The sequence below is a fragment of the Chinchilla lanigera genome, unplaced genomic scaffold (genome assembly GCF_000276665.1).
Source record: "Chinchilla lanigera isolate Chin_1 unplaced genomic scaffold, ChiLan1.0 scaffold00099, whole genome shotgun sequence".
Classification (NCBI taxonomy): domain Eukaryota; kingdom Metazoa; phylum Chordata; class Mammalia; order Rodentia; family Chinchillidae; genus Chinchilla; species Chinchilla lanigera.
Window position 1 is genome coordinate 422,878 of NW_004955500.1, and position 15,849 is coordinate 438,726.

At 36.4% G+C, this 15,849-nt stretch overlaps 1 protein-coding gene across 5 annotated transcripts in view; it reads left to right on the forward strand.

Moving 5' to 3' along the window:
* Window positions 1-15,849, forward strand: part of Cntn1 (contactin 1) — a 385,843-nt gene that overhangs the window by 268,174 nt on the left and 101,820 nt on the right. For all 5 annotated transcript variants that reach the window (XM_005406569.2, XM_005406565.2, XM_005406566.2 and 2 more), the window contains 3 exons: window positions 1,687-1,837; window positions 8,458-8,585; window positions 8,857-9,032. In XM_005406569.2, coding sequence (XP_005406626.1) covers window positions 1,687-1,837; window positions 8,458-8,585; window positions 8,857-9,032 — 455 coding nt within the window. The remainder of the gene's footprint in view (window positions 1-1,686; window positions 1,838-8,457; window positions 8,586-8,856; window positions 9,033-15,849) is intronic.

The following is a 15,849-nucleotide window of genomic DNA, read 5'->3' on the forward strand; positions in this document are numbered from 1 at the left end:
TTCCATTCTTTTAATAGTTGCCTGTGATACAGTGGGGAAAAAAAAGAGAAAATCCTTAATCATAAAATCATACCTTCTTCTTCACCAACAGGGAAAATATTCCCCTATTTCTTCCCACTTCTAAAATATTTAGGAACATACTCCAGAGTCTGTTGCTAGAAGTCGAAATATCACATACATATTAAATCATAGAAAGGAGCAGACCAAGGGGCTGGGGATTTAGCTCAGTGGCAAAAGCGCCTGCCTGGCAAGCGCAAGGTCGTGAGTTCGGTTCCCGGTACCGGAGAAAAAACAAAAAAACAAAAAAAAGAAAGGAGCAGACCAAATTAATTATTTCATCAAAGCATTAACCAATGCAAGAAAAATTCTTCTTTTCTAAATGAATTGCAGTTTTAAAAATATAAACTTATCTGTATTTTATGTGCAATATGCCACCTAAAATGTTTAAGAGACAAATACAAAATATCTGGCCCTGTATTAGAAGGGCACACAACTTGGTTACTTATTTATTTATTGCCAACTATCAGGATTCAGATTAAGGGGACAGTGACATAGACTGTATCCTTGCTGTGAAAAGCGTCTTCCTCCGAGCAGCAGCCCCATGCAACCTCAGGTCTCACTGAAGCTCAGAGTCTGAGGCCCACCCCAAAGCTACTGAGCGGACATTTTTACAAGATATTCGTATGACTGTGAAGTACAAGTAAAGCTTAAAGATCACCAGATTAGGAGGTGGCGATCCCAGATAAAGATATACATAGCCTAGACAAAGCTCCAAGGTTCGGGGAACGTGTTCGGTGGGTGGATGATGTCCACCTGCCGGTTGCCAGTGGACAAGAGGACGGAATGGCTTACTCAGTGTGGGCACCCTGAAGGGTGAGGGTGCCCTCAGTAAGGCTGAGGCTGCCCTCAGTGGATTTGCTGTTATGAGAGCATATCCTGACTGCGTGATTATTGTTCTGTTCTTTGAGATTAGGGCAAACTACAGCTGGGTCATGTGCTTCTTAGTTAATTGATCGAATCTATCGTTCTCACAGCTGTTTGAACACAGGTTTTGAAGAGAGAGATTACTATTTCCACCAATATTTTGAAGAGTATCTGCACACAACTGGTGCTCAATAAATGTCTAGTGGAGGGCCTATAGTTTAGTGGAAAGAGTGTGCCTCAGAAACAAAATGACTTAAATGCAAATGTAAATCCAACTTGTTAGTGCCTGTGGCCTCTTTGCAAAACTAGGATAACCTTAGTAGATCTCAGTTCTCACACTGTAACCTTGGGACAGTTCTATGTATGGCTGAGCGGATCAGCTATGATTTTATTGAGTATTTATAGTGCTGCTTAGTTTTTTTTTTTTCTAGTTCTTCATAACTTTTGTTTTGGAGTTGAACCAAAGCAACTGAATTTGATGCTCGTTTTGAGTTAACTATCTATACACTATTTGGTTTTAACTAAAGTTTATAATCAAGTTATCAAGAGTTGTAATTTGAGTTGGGTGAATTTCTTGATCATTAAAAGTCATTAAAGAAGAAAAGCATTAGGTATGAAGTACGTATGGTTCATAACTGATCATACTCACCGAGGTGGGTAATTTTTCCATGAACTACACATAGAAATGGAATAAAGAAATACAGAAAGAATATTTGGGTTTGTTAACAAAGGGAGAAAAATAATAATTTAATTTCCTTTTAGCTTTGGCTCCAACTTTTGAAATGAATCCTATGAAGAAAAAGATCCTGGCTGCTAAAGGAGGCAGGGTTATAATCGAGTGCAAACCTAAAGCCGCACCTAAACCAAAGTTTTCGTGGAGTAAAGGGACAGAGTGGCTTGTGAACAGTAGCAGGTTGGTATGGAAACTAGAAATGTAATTGTAATTGCAATCGCAATGTAACAGCTCTGGAAAGTTATTCTTTAGAAGATTTGCTTTTGTATTATTAATATGTGTTATTTCTTCCACATTTTTTCTGCAGAAGATATTGTACTTGTAAGACAAACAGAAATACTTGTTTGTCCATATCAGCATCTATTATAATCAGGATTTAATTTTCAGGATTCTATAATTGATAAGGGATATAGGAAACTGAAGCTCAGGAATGTTCTTTGTTTTTATTTGTAATTTGCCCAAGGTCACCACAACTGATTTAAAAAGGGAAATAAGGTGGGGTTTTTGTAACTTATTTTATTTCTTTAACAGTGCATTAGTGTTCATTCATTTTTTAATTTAATTGTCTCCACTTATGCAGGTTTTTAATTTGATATGATTTCATTTGTTGATTCTTGACATTTCTTATGCACTTTTCAGAAAATTTTTGCCTATATCTGTCTTCAAGAGTTTTTTCTATTCTATCTTCTAGCAGATTAAGTGTCTCTTTAACCTTTAGATCATTAATCAGATTGATTTTAACTTAGTACATGAATCAACTAACAGACTGAAGAGATAGCCTACAGGATAAGAAAAAAGTTATTGCCAGCTATTCCTTGGACAAAAGACTAATATATAAGATATATAAAGAACTGAAAAAAAAAAAAAAACTTCCCAAAGTAGAAACCCAGTCAAAAACTGGGCAACTGTAATAATAGACACACTTCTAAGAAGACATACAAATGGCTAATAAATCTTTGAAAAATGTTCAGCATTGCTGATCATTAGATAAATGCAAATTAAGGCAACATTAAGATTCCATCTCACTCCAGAAAGAATGGCTGTTATTAAGAAATTAAGTCATAGCAAGTGCTGGGAAGTCTGTAGGGGTAAGGAATCCTTCTACACTGTTGGTGAGAATGGAAACTAGTACTATTATGGAAATCCATATGCAGATGTCTCAAAATACTAAAATTAGAAATTATGTTTGACCCAGGTATTCCCTGTCTAGGTATCCTCCCAAAAGAATTAAAGATACCATATTACAGTAATTCATACATACCTAAGTTTTTAATAGCACGGTACATAATAGCTAAATCTTGGAAGTGGCTGATACATCCATCCACAGAGGAAGAGAAAAAGAATGTGGTATTTATGGATCATGGACAAGTACATGCCACAAAGGAGGATGAATCTGAGTCATTTGTAGGAAAATGCATGCACTTGGAGACCATCATTTTAAGTGAAATGAATCAGGCACACAAACTTAAATATTGCAGTTTCTCTTGTATGAGAAACCAACATATAAATAAAGAGCAGAAGAGAAGCTAAAGGAGCTAGATCTTTTGCAAATGGGTAAGAGATCAAGAGATGGAAGGAGGTGGGAGGGAGAAGAAAGGAAGAGGATGGAAAATCTTGAGATGTGCGAGGAATGAATCATTATGCATTGTGAGTGTACTCATAAAAATTGAAAAAGTCCAGTCAGCCTATCAAATATTTCAGTAAGAAAGCAAAAGGGTGATGTCAGAGTATAAATCATGTCTTTTCATGTTAAATGAAAAAATGTCCTCCATCTTTCCAGTAAATAGAACACCTGCCAGTGCTTTGGTGGCTTTGGGAAAAGATGGAAAGCAGTGTATGATTGTCGTTGATTATGTATGTAAAATCCAGACTGGATGGTTTCCTAGAAGAAATTATATTTATATTGAATTTGAGAGTATGAGAAAAAGCCAAGATGGTAGTAGGAGGAATGGGCTGTGGGTGGGATTCATGCCAGGAGGGGAAGGTTGTATGTTCAAAGGCCCTAAGGCAGGGAGACTAGGATGTATAAGCCACTTCATGAACTAAAATCAGTATGATTTGTCTGTAAGGGCCAATGGAAGAGATTTAAGAGATTAAGGCATACGGAGCCAAATCACAAGTGGTAAAGCTTTCGACACTAAGCAACTGGGGCTTTATGTAAAAATAGTGAAAATTTCTGTAAAGCTTAAAGACAGATGAAGAGAAGGAATTCTTACCTGTTGAAAGACTATTCTGTCAAAAGTGTAGCAAATAAATCTTCATAATAATCCAAGAAAGTAAGATGTACTGTCAGTCTTATTTGATGTTTATGAAGCCGGAAACATTGAAACTTCTTCTGAAAAAAATGCAAGGATGATATTCATAATGGAACTTGAACTATGTTTCATTGACATGGAATGAGAATACAGAAACACAGCTCTCTCATTAGCATGGTCACAAGAAGGACTCTGCTTTGGGGTGGGAGTGGGACAGGAACAACAGGGCCTTCCCTGAACATGTTAGCTCTTAAACTTGGTATTTTTGACTTAAGGATTTTTAAGACTTTAAGAAAATGATAGTAGAAGAATTAATATTAAAGTAAGAATCACTTTGTTCAATTTGCCCTATTTTGGGGTGCTCATTTGAACCCCTAGACAGCATAGCATTCCCACTGGACCCACCACTGGCTCTGCCTCCTCGATGAGAGAATCTGGCTCTTATCTTGACAAAGACCTATTTCATGGGTCTCTCAAACTAAGAATTTCCCAGAACCATGTTTCATGGACTTACATTTTTAGAATATTATCATGTGTTTAAAAGTGGAAAGATCTAGCTCTTAAAATCTTATAACTTTGCTTAATCTATAATATTTTTACGATGTTAAAATCAAATAGAATTAGCTCCTTGATGAGCTTATAAGTTTTTGATTACTTTAATTCATTGATTATTACAATGTAGGTATCACTTCATAATGTTCATATACAAATGTGTATTGTTGTAAAATACTATGCACAAGATATTAAGCAGATCTTATATGTATAAGAAGTACATAAAATATACATTGAAAAACAATTTTTAAAGAATAACTGAATAACAATCTTTAAGCATGAAAGATCTTATTCTGATTAATATAGTTATATAAAATATTTTCACATAACAAAGTTATTTCTGTGCCTGGTTAATAGACCATGGAATGGTTGATGTAGTATTTACACTCAGCAGGGAGGAACCATAACTCTTCATAAATTGTATTTTAAGTTCTCAATTATAGAATTTTATTTTTGGCTCAAATTGTATACTTTCTCCGAATTTCTTTGTAATTAACAAGTTTAGTTGTTAATTTATATTTGATAGATTTGTATCAGCTCTGAAGTGACTTTTATTTGAGCCATTTATGTGAGAAAATCTCTGTGATCATTTCTTACTCCAGAATTGGCATGCTTTACTGATAAACAAAGTAGAGGTTGTCCTGGAGTGATTTTGACAACCCGAAGTGACTAATTTTTAAAAGACCAGATTGTCTTTAGTATGTTGTCTGATCCCAACCATATTATCTAGAAATGCACATAAAAGCCTGAGTTTAGTCCACATTGATCTAAGAATAAAGAATATTATTATAAAAAAGTCAAGTTTCCTGAATATCTTTGTTTTTATTTGTTTTGTTTTGAGACAGAGTCTCACTATGCAGTTCAGGCTGCCCTTGAGCTCACTTTGTAGCCCAGGCTGGCCTCAAACTTACAATGATGCTCCTGCCTCAGCCTCCCGAGTACTGGGGTTACAGGCTTGTGCCACCACACCCGGCTTCCCTGAATATTCTTACTAAAATAATAAATAATTTAAAATTACTAAATAATTTTAAATATCAATGGAAAAGTGCCTGAGAGTATAGGTGCGATTACCCCAGGAAGTATATATACTTGTGGTTCCCATACCAATGAGGATCCATTCTGAGAATTACATTGTTAGATGATTGTGTGAATTCAAAGCGTGCTTACCCAAACCCAGATGTGGTAACCTCTGCACACCAAGGATATGTGACAGGATATTCTGTCTGTCTCTCTCTCTCTTCCTATCCCCCCCTTCTCTTTCTCCCCTCTCCTCCCACCCCCTTTCCCTAATTTTCTCTCCCCACATCCATCCAGCCATCTGCCTCCATCCGTTTATTTATCTTTGTCATACCTATATCGTTCAGTTACATTATGGTCTCATGAGACTGTTATTCCTATGGCTATGATGACCAAACAACGCAAGATTAAACAAAGCACAAGATTAAACAAAGCACAATAGAAAGTGACACCATCAAGAGATACAGTAAACATGATGAGATGCATGAGGCTGCTGCCCACATAACATAGCACAGCATTTTATGGCAAACCCTGATGTATGATGAATACAAGGAGTACACTCTGATACACTGATAAAAAGTATAGGCTACATGAACCAGTAACATCATCATTATCGAGTATTATGCGTTATACATAACTGCATGTGTTTCACTTTTATACAACTGGCAGTGCAGAGGTTTGTCTGCAGAACATCTCCACAAGGATTGCGTAATGTACTGCTCTTGACATTACCGATGGCTAAGTCATCATTAGGCCATAGAAAGTTTCAGCTCAGTTACAGTCTTGTGGGGTCATTCCTGTATATGTGGTCTGTCATTAACTAAACTTTTAGAAAGATGGGAAAGATCAATTGTGAACTAACGTGTGTTAATTAAAAATGTTAATATGGATTTGAGAACAAATTGTTGTTTTTCACTGTGACTTGACCATAATTTCCGTCACTTTGTTTGCAAGGCAATTACATCAGAGAAGGTGAAATTTGGCAAGATCTTATATATGAGGGTTCAATGAGGAAAAGGATTGCACCCTAATATTGTTACTGTATTATTAAATTTTTTTCCAAGAAGGAGATGCTAGGGCAGTAATAGTCCTGTAAGAGATGTATTAATGGAAATTCTTGGAAGGGAAGGAGAGAGGAAGTGGGTGTTAGGTAGGAGAGCCACCGAACTGAGATACAGGTTTGATCCAGAAGGAGAGAGGGAAGGGGGAAAAAGAGTGAGCTGGAGGGACTTGAGTGCAGCGAGGTTCTAAGGTAATACAATGAGACCACTGGAAAGTACTTCAGCCAAAAATGCCCGTTGGAGGAGTGTGGCAGGAGTGTAATGCCTTTTAGAAAAGTCCTCCCCTGCTCAGTCCTTGACATCAGCTTGTGTAATTGTGACCTGGGATAAACACAGGGGTGGATTTCTGAATGCAAGGTCTGGGGCAATGGATTAACCACATGCCCTTGTGGCTGGAGAGAGTCGTGTCCTCAGAGCTGATTTCTAAAAATGAATTATTTACTGTTATTTTGATGTTCTATTTCTTTAGGAACAAAAGCTATTCTGAAATGAATAAAGTTGGAACTGGATAGTTAAAGAAAATGAAGTTCTGGAATATGAGTAGAATTTTTGCTACTTTCTTATATGGAAATTTTTATTAGTAATGTAGAGATACTATTTTTCTTTTATCAGACTCTGCCTTTAAAAGAGAGCAAAAATTTGTATATTTTATGCAGAGCTTCAAAAAGAATGTAAAGTTTTGAAAATAATACATTTATAAAAGTAAAAATTCACTGACAAGCAATCCCAGGGGAAGAGGCTGATTAGAGGAATGAATGTGTAAAAGATTTAGGTTCTCTTAAGGAGGAAGTGCTTAAATATTAATCCCTTACAGTTGCTGTTACAAAGGCAGATTTTAGAATATCTTTAGTTAAAAGTTATTATATTTCTTTGCAGTAGTGGTAGAGCCTGTCCTAACTTTGAAGCATGAATTGAAGTCCTAAGATTACATTTCTGGAAGAGTTGAACACCAGCTTGTATGAACCTGTCCCATGTTTGAAACTTGATTTTATGGGAGTTGGATGTGGGAAACCCATTGCTTCATTAAACTTTGTGTAATTCATTTGTTTTTGTAGCAAATCTTTTGGAATGCCTCTCCAGTGATGAGTATGTCACTACTGAGTGAGTGCCTATAATAGAATCTTTTTAAATGAATGATCGAATAGCTGCTGTAACCCTTAGGGAAAAATGGAACTATGCAGTGACTTTGATCCTGCTTTGGATCTCAGCTTTATTTGTTCATTCAATGGCTATGGGATGGAGCTCAGACACAAATTTCTGACATCAAAATGTTACAGTCTGATGAGAGGACATCATTAATAAGCTAAGCTGAAAAATTTCAGGCGATGTCTGTAATAGGAAGAAAATCTGGGAAGAAGAGTACAATGTGCAATTCTAAGTGTGTGGTGTGTATTTGTGCATGTGCACACACACACACAGAGACACACACACAAAACGCTAACCAGAATCATTTTTTAAAAAGCTTTATTGAAAGTCTAAAACCTAAAAGACAGCAGGGATAAGTTGTGAGATTACTTAAAAGTCTCATGGGGCATAGCATTGTAGATTTTACTGTAGGGTAGATAGTCAGTAGAGGGTTCCAAGCTAGTGCGTGGCATCTGAGCAGTATGTGACACAATATAACTTAGGTCACTGATATCCACCTGTCTGGTTGACATGTGAGACAGAGACAATGGAGAAGCAAGAATACAAAGAGGAGTAAAGGACCCCTGAGAAACTTCAGGAAAACAGTATCTATGACTTTCCAAAGCACTGTCGATGCTGAGAAAGAGTACAACAAACAAAGGCTAGAATGTTTCCGCGAAAGAAAAGTGTTCCTATCAAGTGATTTGGATAAAATCTAATAATAGATCATAATATGAGTACAATAATGCTCTATTAACTATTTGAATGATGGGTGTTTTCATTTTGATAGAATACTCATTTGGGAAGATGGTAGCTTGGAAATCAATAACATCACACGGAATGATGGAGGCATTTATACGTGCTTCGCAGAAAATAATAGAGGGAAAGCTAATAGCACCGGGACACTTGTTATTACAGGTAAGACTCATTGATATTTTAATATATTTTAAGGTCTGATGATGCTTAATTTCTCAGGTGGGTCAGAGCTAATCTTGCATAAAAATTTCCTATATGGATAAGTTTCACCTTCCTGTGAAAGCTCTTCCTGAACCTTGGATGTGAAAACATCGTATTTCTTTGCGTAGAAACATCAAAATATATTGATTCCTAGTCTATAATGTACACTGTATAATATGATGCCTCGCTTCTTGTTGAATTGCGCTTTACTCTTTTCTTTAAAAACGTTTAGATCCCACACGGATCATCTTGGCCCCCATCAATGCGGATATCACAGTTGGAGAAAATGCCACCATGCAGTGTGCGGCGTCCTTTGATCCCGCCTTGGATCTCACATTTATTTGGTCTTTCAACGGCTACGTGATTGACTTCACCAAAGAGAATATTCATTACCAGAGGAATTTTATGGTATGTGTTCCAAGTTTCATCTTATTAACCGCGCGATGATGTTTGTGTGCCTGAACTAAAATACTATTATAATCATATTTCATGTGCTTTTATTTTTTTCTTGAAACTGAAAAACAAAGAGAAAACAAGCAAACAAGCTTTTCATAGTTCTAATATTAGTGCTGACATTTCTGGACTCCTCAAAAAGGAATGGCCCTGAAGGTTTTGGTAGAGATATTAATTTATAAATACCGATTGGGTTTTAGGTAAATTTATAAATATTCATTGCGTACCTTTCCGCCTAACTGTAATACTTTATACATATTTATGCATACTATACCTCTCTATATATGGGCTATATATGTGCTATAGGTTCTAGTACTTTCACTTTTACTGTTAGATAAAAGCATAGCACTTTGATTATAATAATTGCTTGAACTTATTAATTTTAGTCTTTGAAGTATAAGCACTTAAATATATATGTTAAAGCATTTATTTTGCTTTTTGAGGCTACACAATTACATATGTATGTTGGAAGAAGAATTGGTCCATGTGATTTGTAAAACGATTAAATGTCTATATTTTTAGCATTAGGGCATGCATACTGTAAGTATTACAATTAAGCATAGTGATACAGGCAGTCCGCAGAGAGGAATAAAATAGAGGAAAGCACTGGAAGCACAGCAGGAGTAAGGACTCGGATGGAAGCATCACTGCCATGTGGTGACGGGCTGCTCAGCTGCAGAACGTTGAAAAGGGACTGTGGGCACTGTCCTCCTTGTCTCTTCTCTGGGAAAGCACCCACTTAGAAACTCAAGATCTATTGGGAGCACACCTTCATTAGGAAAAACTTGAACTTTGGAGTTAGTTACCAATATAGGTGCAAAAACTTGAATTAACTCTAAGACATTTAAGATTTTTAAAACCATGTAAAATCTGGATTAATATAAACATAGTAGAACATCATCACACTTTTAGACTATCCAGCTCTTTGTGATTCTTCTGGAACTTTCAATTGTAAAAATCCAAAGCAGCTTTCAGTTAGGTTGAGTAAAATTTGCTTTCAATGAATGGAGACATTTCCTTTTGCATTATTAGACAGATGCACAGGAATAGCTTTTGATTCTTTACAATTTGTATGCCTCTGTGTGCTTAGTTCTTTTTAATTTACCTGGTCTAATTATCACTGGAAACCTACAGGAACACTGCATGTTTGGCTTCTGAACCAAAACTACAATATAAAAGAAATCAGAGAATCAACAGAGAACTGTAAATTTCATACTTTGCCATTATACCACGTGATATTTTCCCTTATATGACAGAAACTATTTTGATGTGCTTAATATAAACATGCCCAAATTTGAAACTGGTACCAAGAGCTTTAACAATTGATTAGTTTCTCAAATTGTGAGTTCTCTGAACAATGAGAGTAAATGTCACTTGTCTTTTACTCATTTAAAGGAAAAGAGTGAGCTAAACAGAGATATTATTTGAAAAAAAGTCTTGAATTTGCTTAGTTCTGTGATATTATAAATTGAATAGTTCCACAAATGCAGTCTGGAAATGTGATATGCATACTTTATAAAGTAGTTATTTATTAGCTGCAGTGAAGTCTATGTAAAATTTGGAGATATAAATCCCCTTATTTAAGCTGAAAATTCATATTTACAGCCATGTGCATTTTTAAAAATAATAGATACGCTATCCTAGTTGATGTGAATAACAATTGCAAAGTGAAATACAAAAGGGAGAATGGAAGGAATGGAGAAGTGCAAGAAAGTGAGGAAAAAAGAAATAACCAGACTACTAATGAAGAAATAAGAGGTGTGACCCTAAAGGTGCGATGCTAGTGGTACTCACTGCCCTCCCTCCTGCCTTTGCAGCGGACAGGTGCGGAGGTTCACACGGTTACCTCTCGCTACTGCAGGGCCCCGCTCAGAGTCCGCTAAGGTTGAGCCCCTCCTCTCAGACTGTGAGCCGCCTGTGATAGAAAATCTACCTATTCGCTAAAGATGCAACACAGCTGAATAAAAACATCGCATGCATGTTTTAACACTTCATAGATGGATGGGTGGATCACATTCTCTAAAGAAACAGTACATACTGTTATCATTTTAAATTTCTTTTTATTTTTTTATTCTCTTAAAAATAAAAAAAAAAATCAGTTTTTTGACCTTAAAACAGACAGATAGAGTTTTCTTTATCATCTTCCTTGTTCTTTGAAACCAGATTTCAAAGGCAGACTTCCTTAGTGAATGGGCCACAGAAAATTTACAGAAAAATATCAGAAATGTACCCACCTCTGACAAAATAATCCTAACAGCTAGTAATTATTTCTAGGTGTGTTAATACATAGGCATGGCTCTTCCTAGCTGAAGCGTAGTGAATGAAGACAGAACGGCGATAGCATCTGCCAGGACAGCAGATGTGAAGGCAGGAATACAGCTGACTGTGTTCGTCCACTGTTCAAGGTTGCGTGTGTAAAAATATAAGAGAGAGAGACAGAGACCCACAGATGGAGAGAGAGACAAAGAGTGACAGAGTGACAGAGGCAGAGAGAGATAGACAGACAGGGAGACAGAGAGGTCCTTAAAGAATGTTTTAGTAATTTACTTTATTCTGGCAACATTTGAACAATTGAATAGGTTTTTTTGTCTTTATTTGTTTTTAAAGAACAACTAAGCCACAAGCAACCACAGTGAGTGGCCCTCGTGTAAATAAAACACTGTGTAAAATGAGGACAGATACCAGTTCTAAGGAATTCCAAGGAAATCTGAGATGCGTTGTAGATTTAAATTCAGACGCAAGGTTTATGTTACTAAACTCATGCTATCATCGTGTTTTCATAATCCTAATTCCTACAAATTAATGTTAAAAGTTATAACGAACAAAATTGTAAGTGTCCATTTTTCCATTTTTTGGCTTGTGAACTTCTTTTCATTTTTGAATTTCATTTAAAAAACTAAATTGTATCCTTTAATCAACATGCTTTGGCTTCCTCTTGCTATTCTTAATTTTGACCACTAAAGGGCAGTCTTGTATAGGTCTCAAATTTCACACCCTGGAATAATTTGGAATTTGAAGCTTTTTTTATGAAGTTAAACAAGTGTGTTCTCCCACATTTATGAACAAACTGTGAGATTATAGATGATTTTAAATGTCTTCACTTTACTTTTTCCAATTAAGGTCACATATTATTAATTAGCAGGACAAAGAGTAACTATAGATTTTTAAAGGCGTGTTTTTCTTTTAAGAATTTATACTAAGCACAAAAAAGGTAAAAATAGAATTACTATTATATTTAATGTGCCTACATTCTGTAGAACTCTTCTAGATTAAATTATATTTTGTAATTTAACTTAATTTTAAGGCTATGATCTAACACTTAACATTGATGTTTAAAAATTGAGGTAAATATCTAGACTTTGCCTTGTTATTCTTTTATTTAGAAATTCAGTGAGTGTTATATTTTTATATGCTTAGGCCCAATAAAAGTTTCACTTGAATTTGTTCATGGAGATTTTTTTTTTTTTTTTTTTTTATGAGACATGGTCTCACTATACAGTTCAGGCCAGCCTTGAGCTCACTTTGTAGCCTAGGCTGATCTTGAACTTGTGGCAATCCTCCTACCTCAGCCTCCTGAGTACTGGGATTACAGGTGTGAGCCATCATGCCCGGCTTTTAAGAAATGTTAAAATACAACAGAAATAAAAAAATTTTATGAGCTGTAAACTTTGAGATGGTGACTTATTAAAGCCATCCATGAGCATTCCGTCATTATGACAAAAACATCTGAGAAAACTTAAAGGAGGAAAGCTTCATTAAAGCTAAAGGTTTCAGAGGCTTCAGTTTGTGGTCAGCTGGTTCCATAGATTTTAGGCTGGTGACAAGGCAGAAACATCATTGTGGACAGGCGTGGCAGTGGAAAGCTGTTTACCTCATGACAGCTAGGATACAGAGAGGGAGAGAGAATCTAAGGAAAGGGGTTGGGGACAAAATACACCAGTCCTCAAGGTCACAGCCCCTTTACCTATTCCCTTCAACTAGGTCTCACCTCCTAAGTGTCTATCACCTCCCAGTAATACCATGCACTATGACTTTGTTGATGAAATGACAGGCCTCCTGATCTTCCATCTTCCAAAAGACCCGCTAATAATACTGCTGCACTAGGAACCAACCTAGCATCCAACACAGGAGCCTTTAGGGGATAATTCTAGATTCAAACCATAACTAAAAGTTTGTCTGCATTATTTTCATCTGTTAAAGTTATATAGCAAGTCATTATCTATTTTCCAACTCCAATTATAAAATGTCTTCTGTTTACACTTTCCATTTTAGTAGCTACTTACTCCCTTTGAGTAAATACAAAATAAAAACGACAATCACTTTAGTTATGAATTTAATTTATAACTCCCTCTTTTTCTAGAAAGGATCTCAGGCCATCTATCAAAAATATGTATATGCAATGTCAACTTCATGACTCTTTTGAATTTTCCAGTTCTAGTGATTGTCACTGTTTTACTTTTCTGACTCTCTCATTGCAAAAAAAAAAAGTAAAAATTGCAATTGAGCAAGAAGTCACTGCAGGTCTGTTATAAATTCAGAAATATCACATAAATTATTAAGAGGCTCTGCACAAAGCCAGGCATGGTGGCTCATGCCTGTAATCCCAGCACTTAGGAGGCTGAACCAGGAGGATCTTTGTGAGTTCGAGGCCAGACTGGGCTACAAAGTGAGCTCAAGCCGGCCTGAACTGCAAGACCTTGTCTCAAAAAAAAAAAAAAAAAAAAAAAAGACAAGAGGCTCTGCACAAAGTGCCTGGGCTCTAGACTCCATATTTTCACTTTGTATCCTGTGACTCGGAGCCAGTGATTCAGTCTAAGCCTCATATTTCCACTCTGTGAAATATTACTAATCCCTCACTTACACCACCCAGGTTACTTCACCAGTTTTCTAAGGCTGATTGCTTCAGAGTATTTTTGTGAGGACTAAATGAGAACATGCCTATACAGTGGTTGGCACAGGATCTAGTATATTACCAGTGGTTATTATTAACACTTTTTATGAGAGGCCAATCATTCCCACTGAAAGTTCCAGAAGCTTTTGCCAGGAACTTTTTTTTCTTGTAACAGATCTTACTTTTCACAATATAATCTTTTTGCATTGCTCACTTTTCTAGATACCTTTGGAGTATGATTAAAAACTACAGGTGATGTTTAAATTTTTAACAACTTAACTACTGTAAAAAATCTTCCCCTTCACTGCAAACACACTTACCTTATTTTTCTTGTATTTTCTGAAACAGTTCTGCAAGTCCTCTTTGACACGTGTCTTTAGCTCCACTGCCCTGGCTTCCTTCATGTCCTGAATCACTCAAAGCATATGTGTGTGTGTGTGTGTGTGTATGTGTGTGTAGGCTTGCACTCACGTGTCATTTTTACTTTAGGGAAAAGCCGCAGTCTCATGGTGTGAGAGCTGGGGAATAATGTTTTTTTTTGTTTGTTTGTTTGTTTTTGTTTGTTTTTTCTCCGGTACCAGGAACCGAACTCACGACCTTGCGCTTGCCAGGCAGGCGCTTTGCCGCTGAGCTAAATCCCCAGCCCTGGGGAATAATGTTTTAATGAGCCTGTATTTCTGCTGAGTGGCTCTTGACAGCCACATTCACTGTACTTTTGATCATATTTCATAAAGACACACATGAAACAGGACTTCCAGAACTGTTTCAGAAAGTGGCAACAACAGGGAAATAAAAGTGTTCAAAGTGGGAGGGAGAGTCAATTTGAAGGGAATTAATGGCAGTGTATCCTTTATTGCAATAATTTAAAAAAATAAACATTCACCATATGTTTTGATCATCTTTTATATTTTGAGACCAAAATGTTATAGGTATTTCACTTTTGACAGTAGTAGCGGAGTAATATGAGTCAATATTTATTGAATCCTTATTACTTAGACAACAGTGGATTTCTCAGTTGATCTTCAGAGCAATCCTCAGTGGAGGACGTATTGTGAATTTCTCCATTTTCTAGGTGGGGAAACTTAGCCTTAAAAAGGCTAAGTAACCAGCCCTGAAACACTATCCTCCTTGCTAGTGGCCAAAGGAAGATCTGAAATCAGGTGGTCTGACTGCTGGCTACCTGATCTTATCATTCCAGTTTTAATCTGCAGTGTAACATTCATGTCTATTTTAGTAATTTTCCAGTTGTATGAAACACTGTATAACAATACTGTGCATTTTATTTTTTAATCTTGTTTAATGAACCTTATCCATTCAGTTATACAAATTATTTCAGCTTTTCTATGCTGTTAGCAACGTATGCATTGCACTGTAAATCAAACACACACAGGCGCAAGTGGTCTAACTATAAAATTATGTCAGCTCAGTCATCTTTAAATAAACTGGCAGAGGTTTTTCAGGCAGGATATGTGAGTATACATTTTTTTCTGATTGTACACATAGAACCATTCAAAAAAAGACAGATTTCTTTCCCTTAGACTGTTTTGCCTTTTAAAAGAAAATATTGATTACAGTACATGTGTCACAAAAATGTGTTTAGATTTGAGAAATTTATTTTTTGTATTGGAGAAGTCTGTGATTTTCAACAGTAATTGTACTTCAGAAGGAGAGAGAGAGAGAGAGAGAGAGAGACAGAGAGAGAGAGAGAGAGAGAGGAAGAAGGAGGAGAAGAAGGAGGAGAAAGAAAAGGAAGAGGAGGAGGAGGAGAAGCAGAAGCAAAGGAAAGGAGGGGAAGGGAAGAGAAAGGAAGGGAAGGGAAGGGAAGGGAAGGGAAGGGAAGGCAAGGCAAGGGAAGGCAAGGCAAGGCAAGGCAAGGCAAGG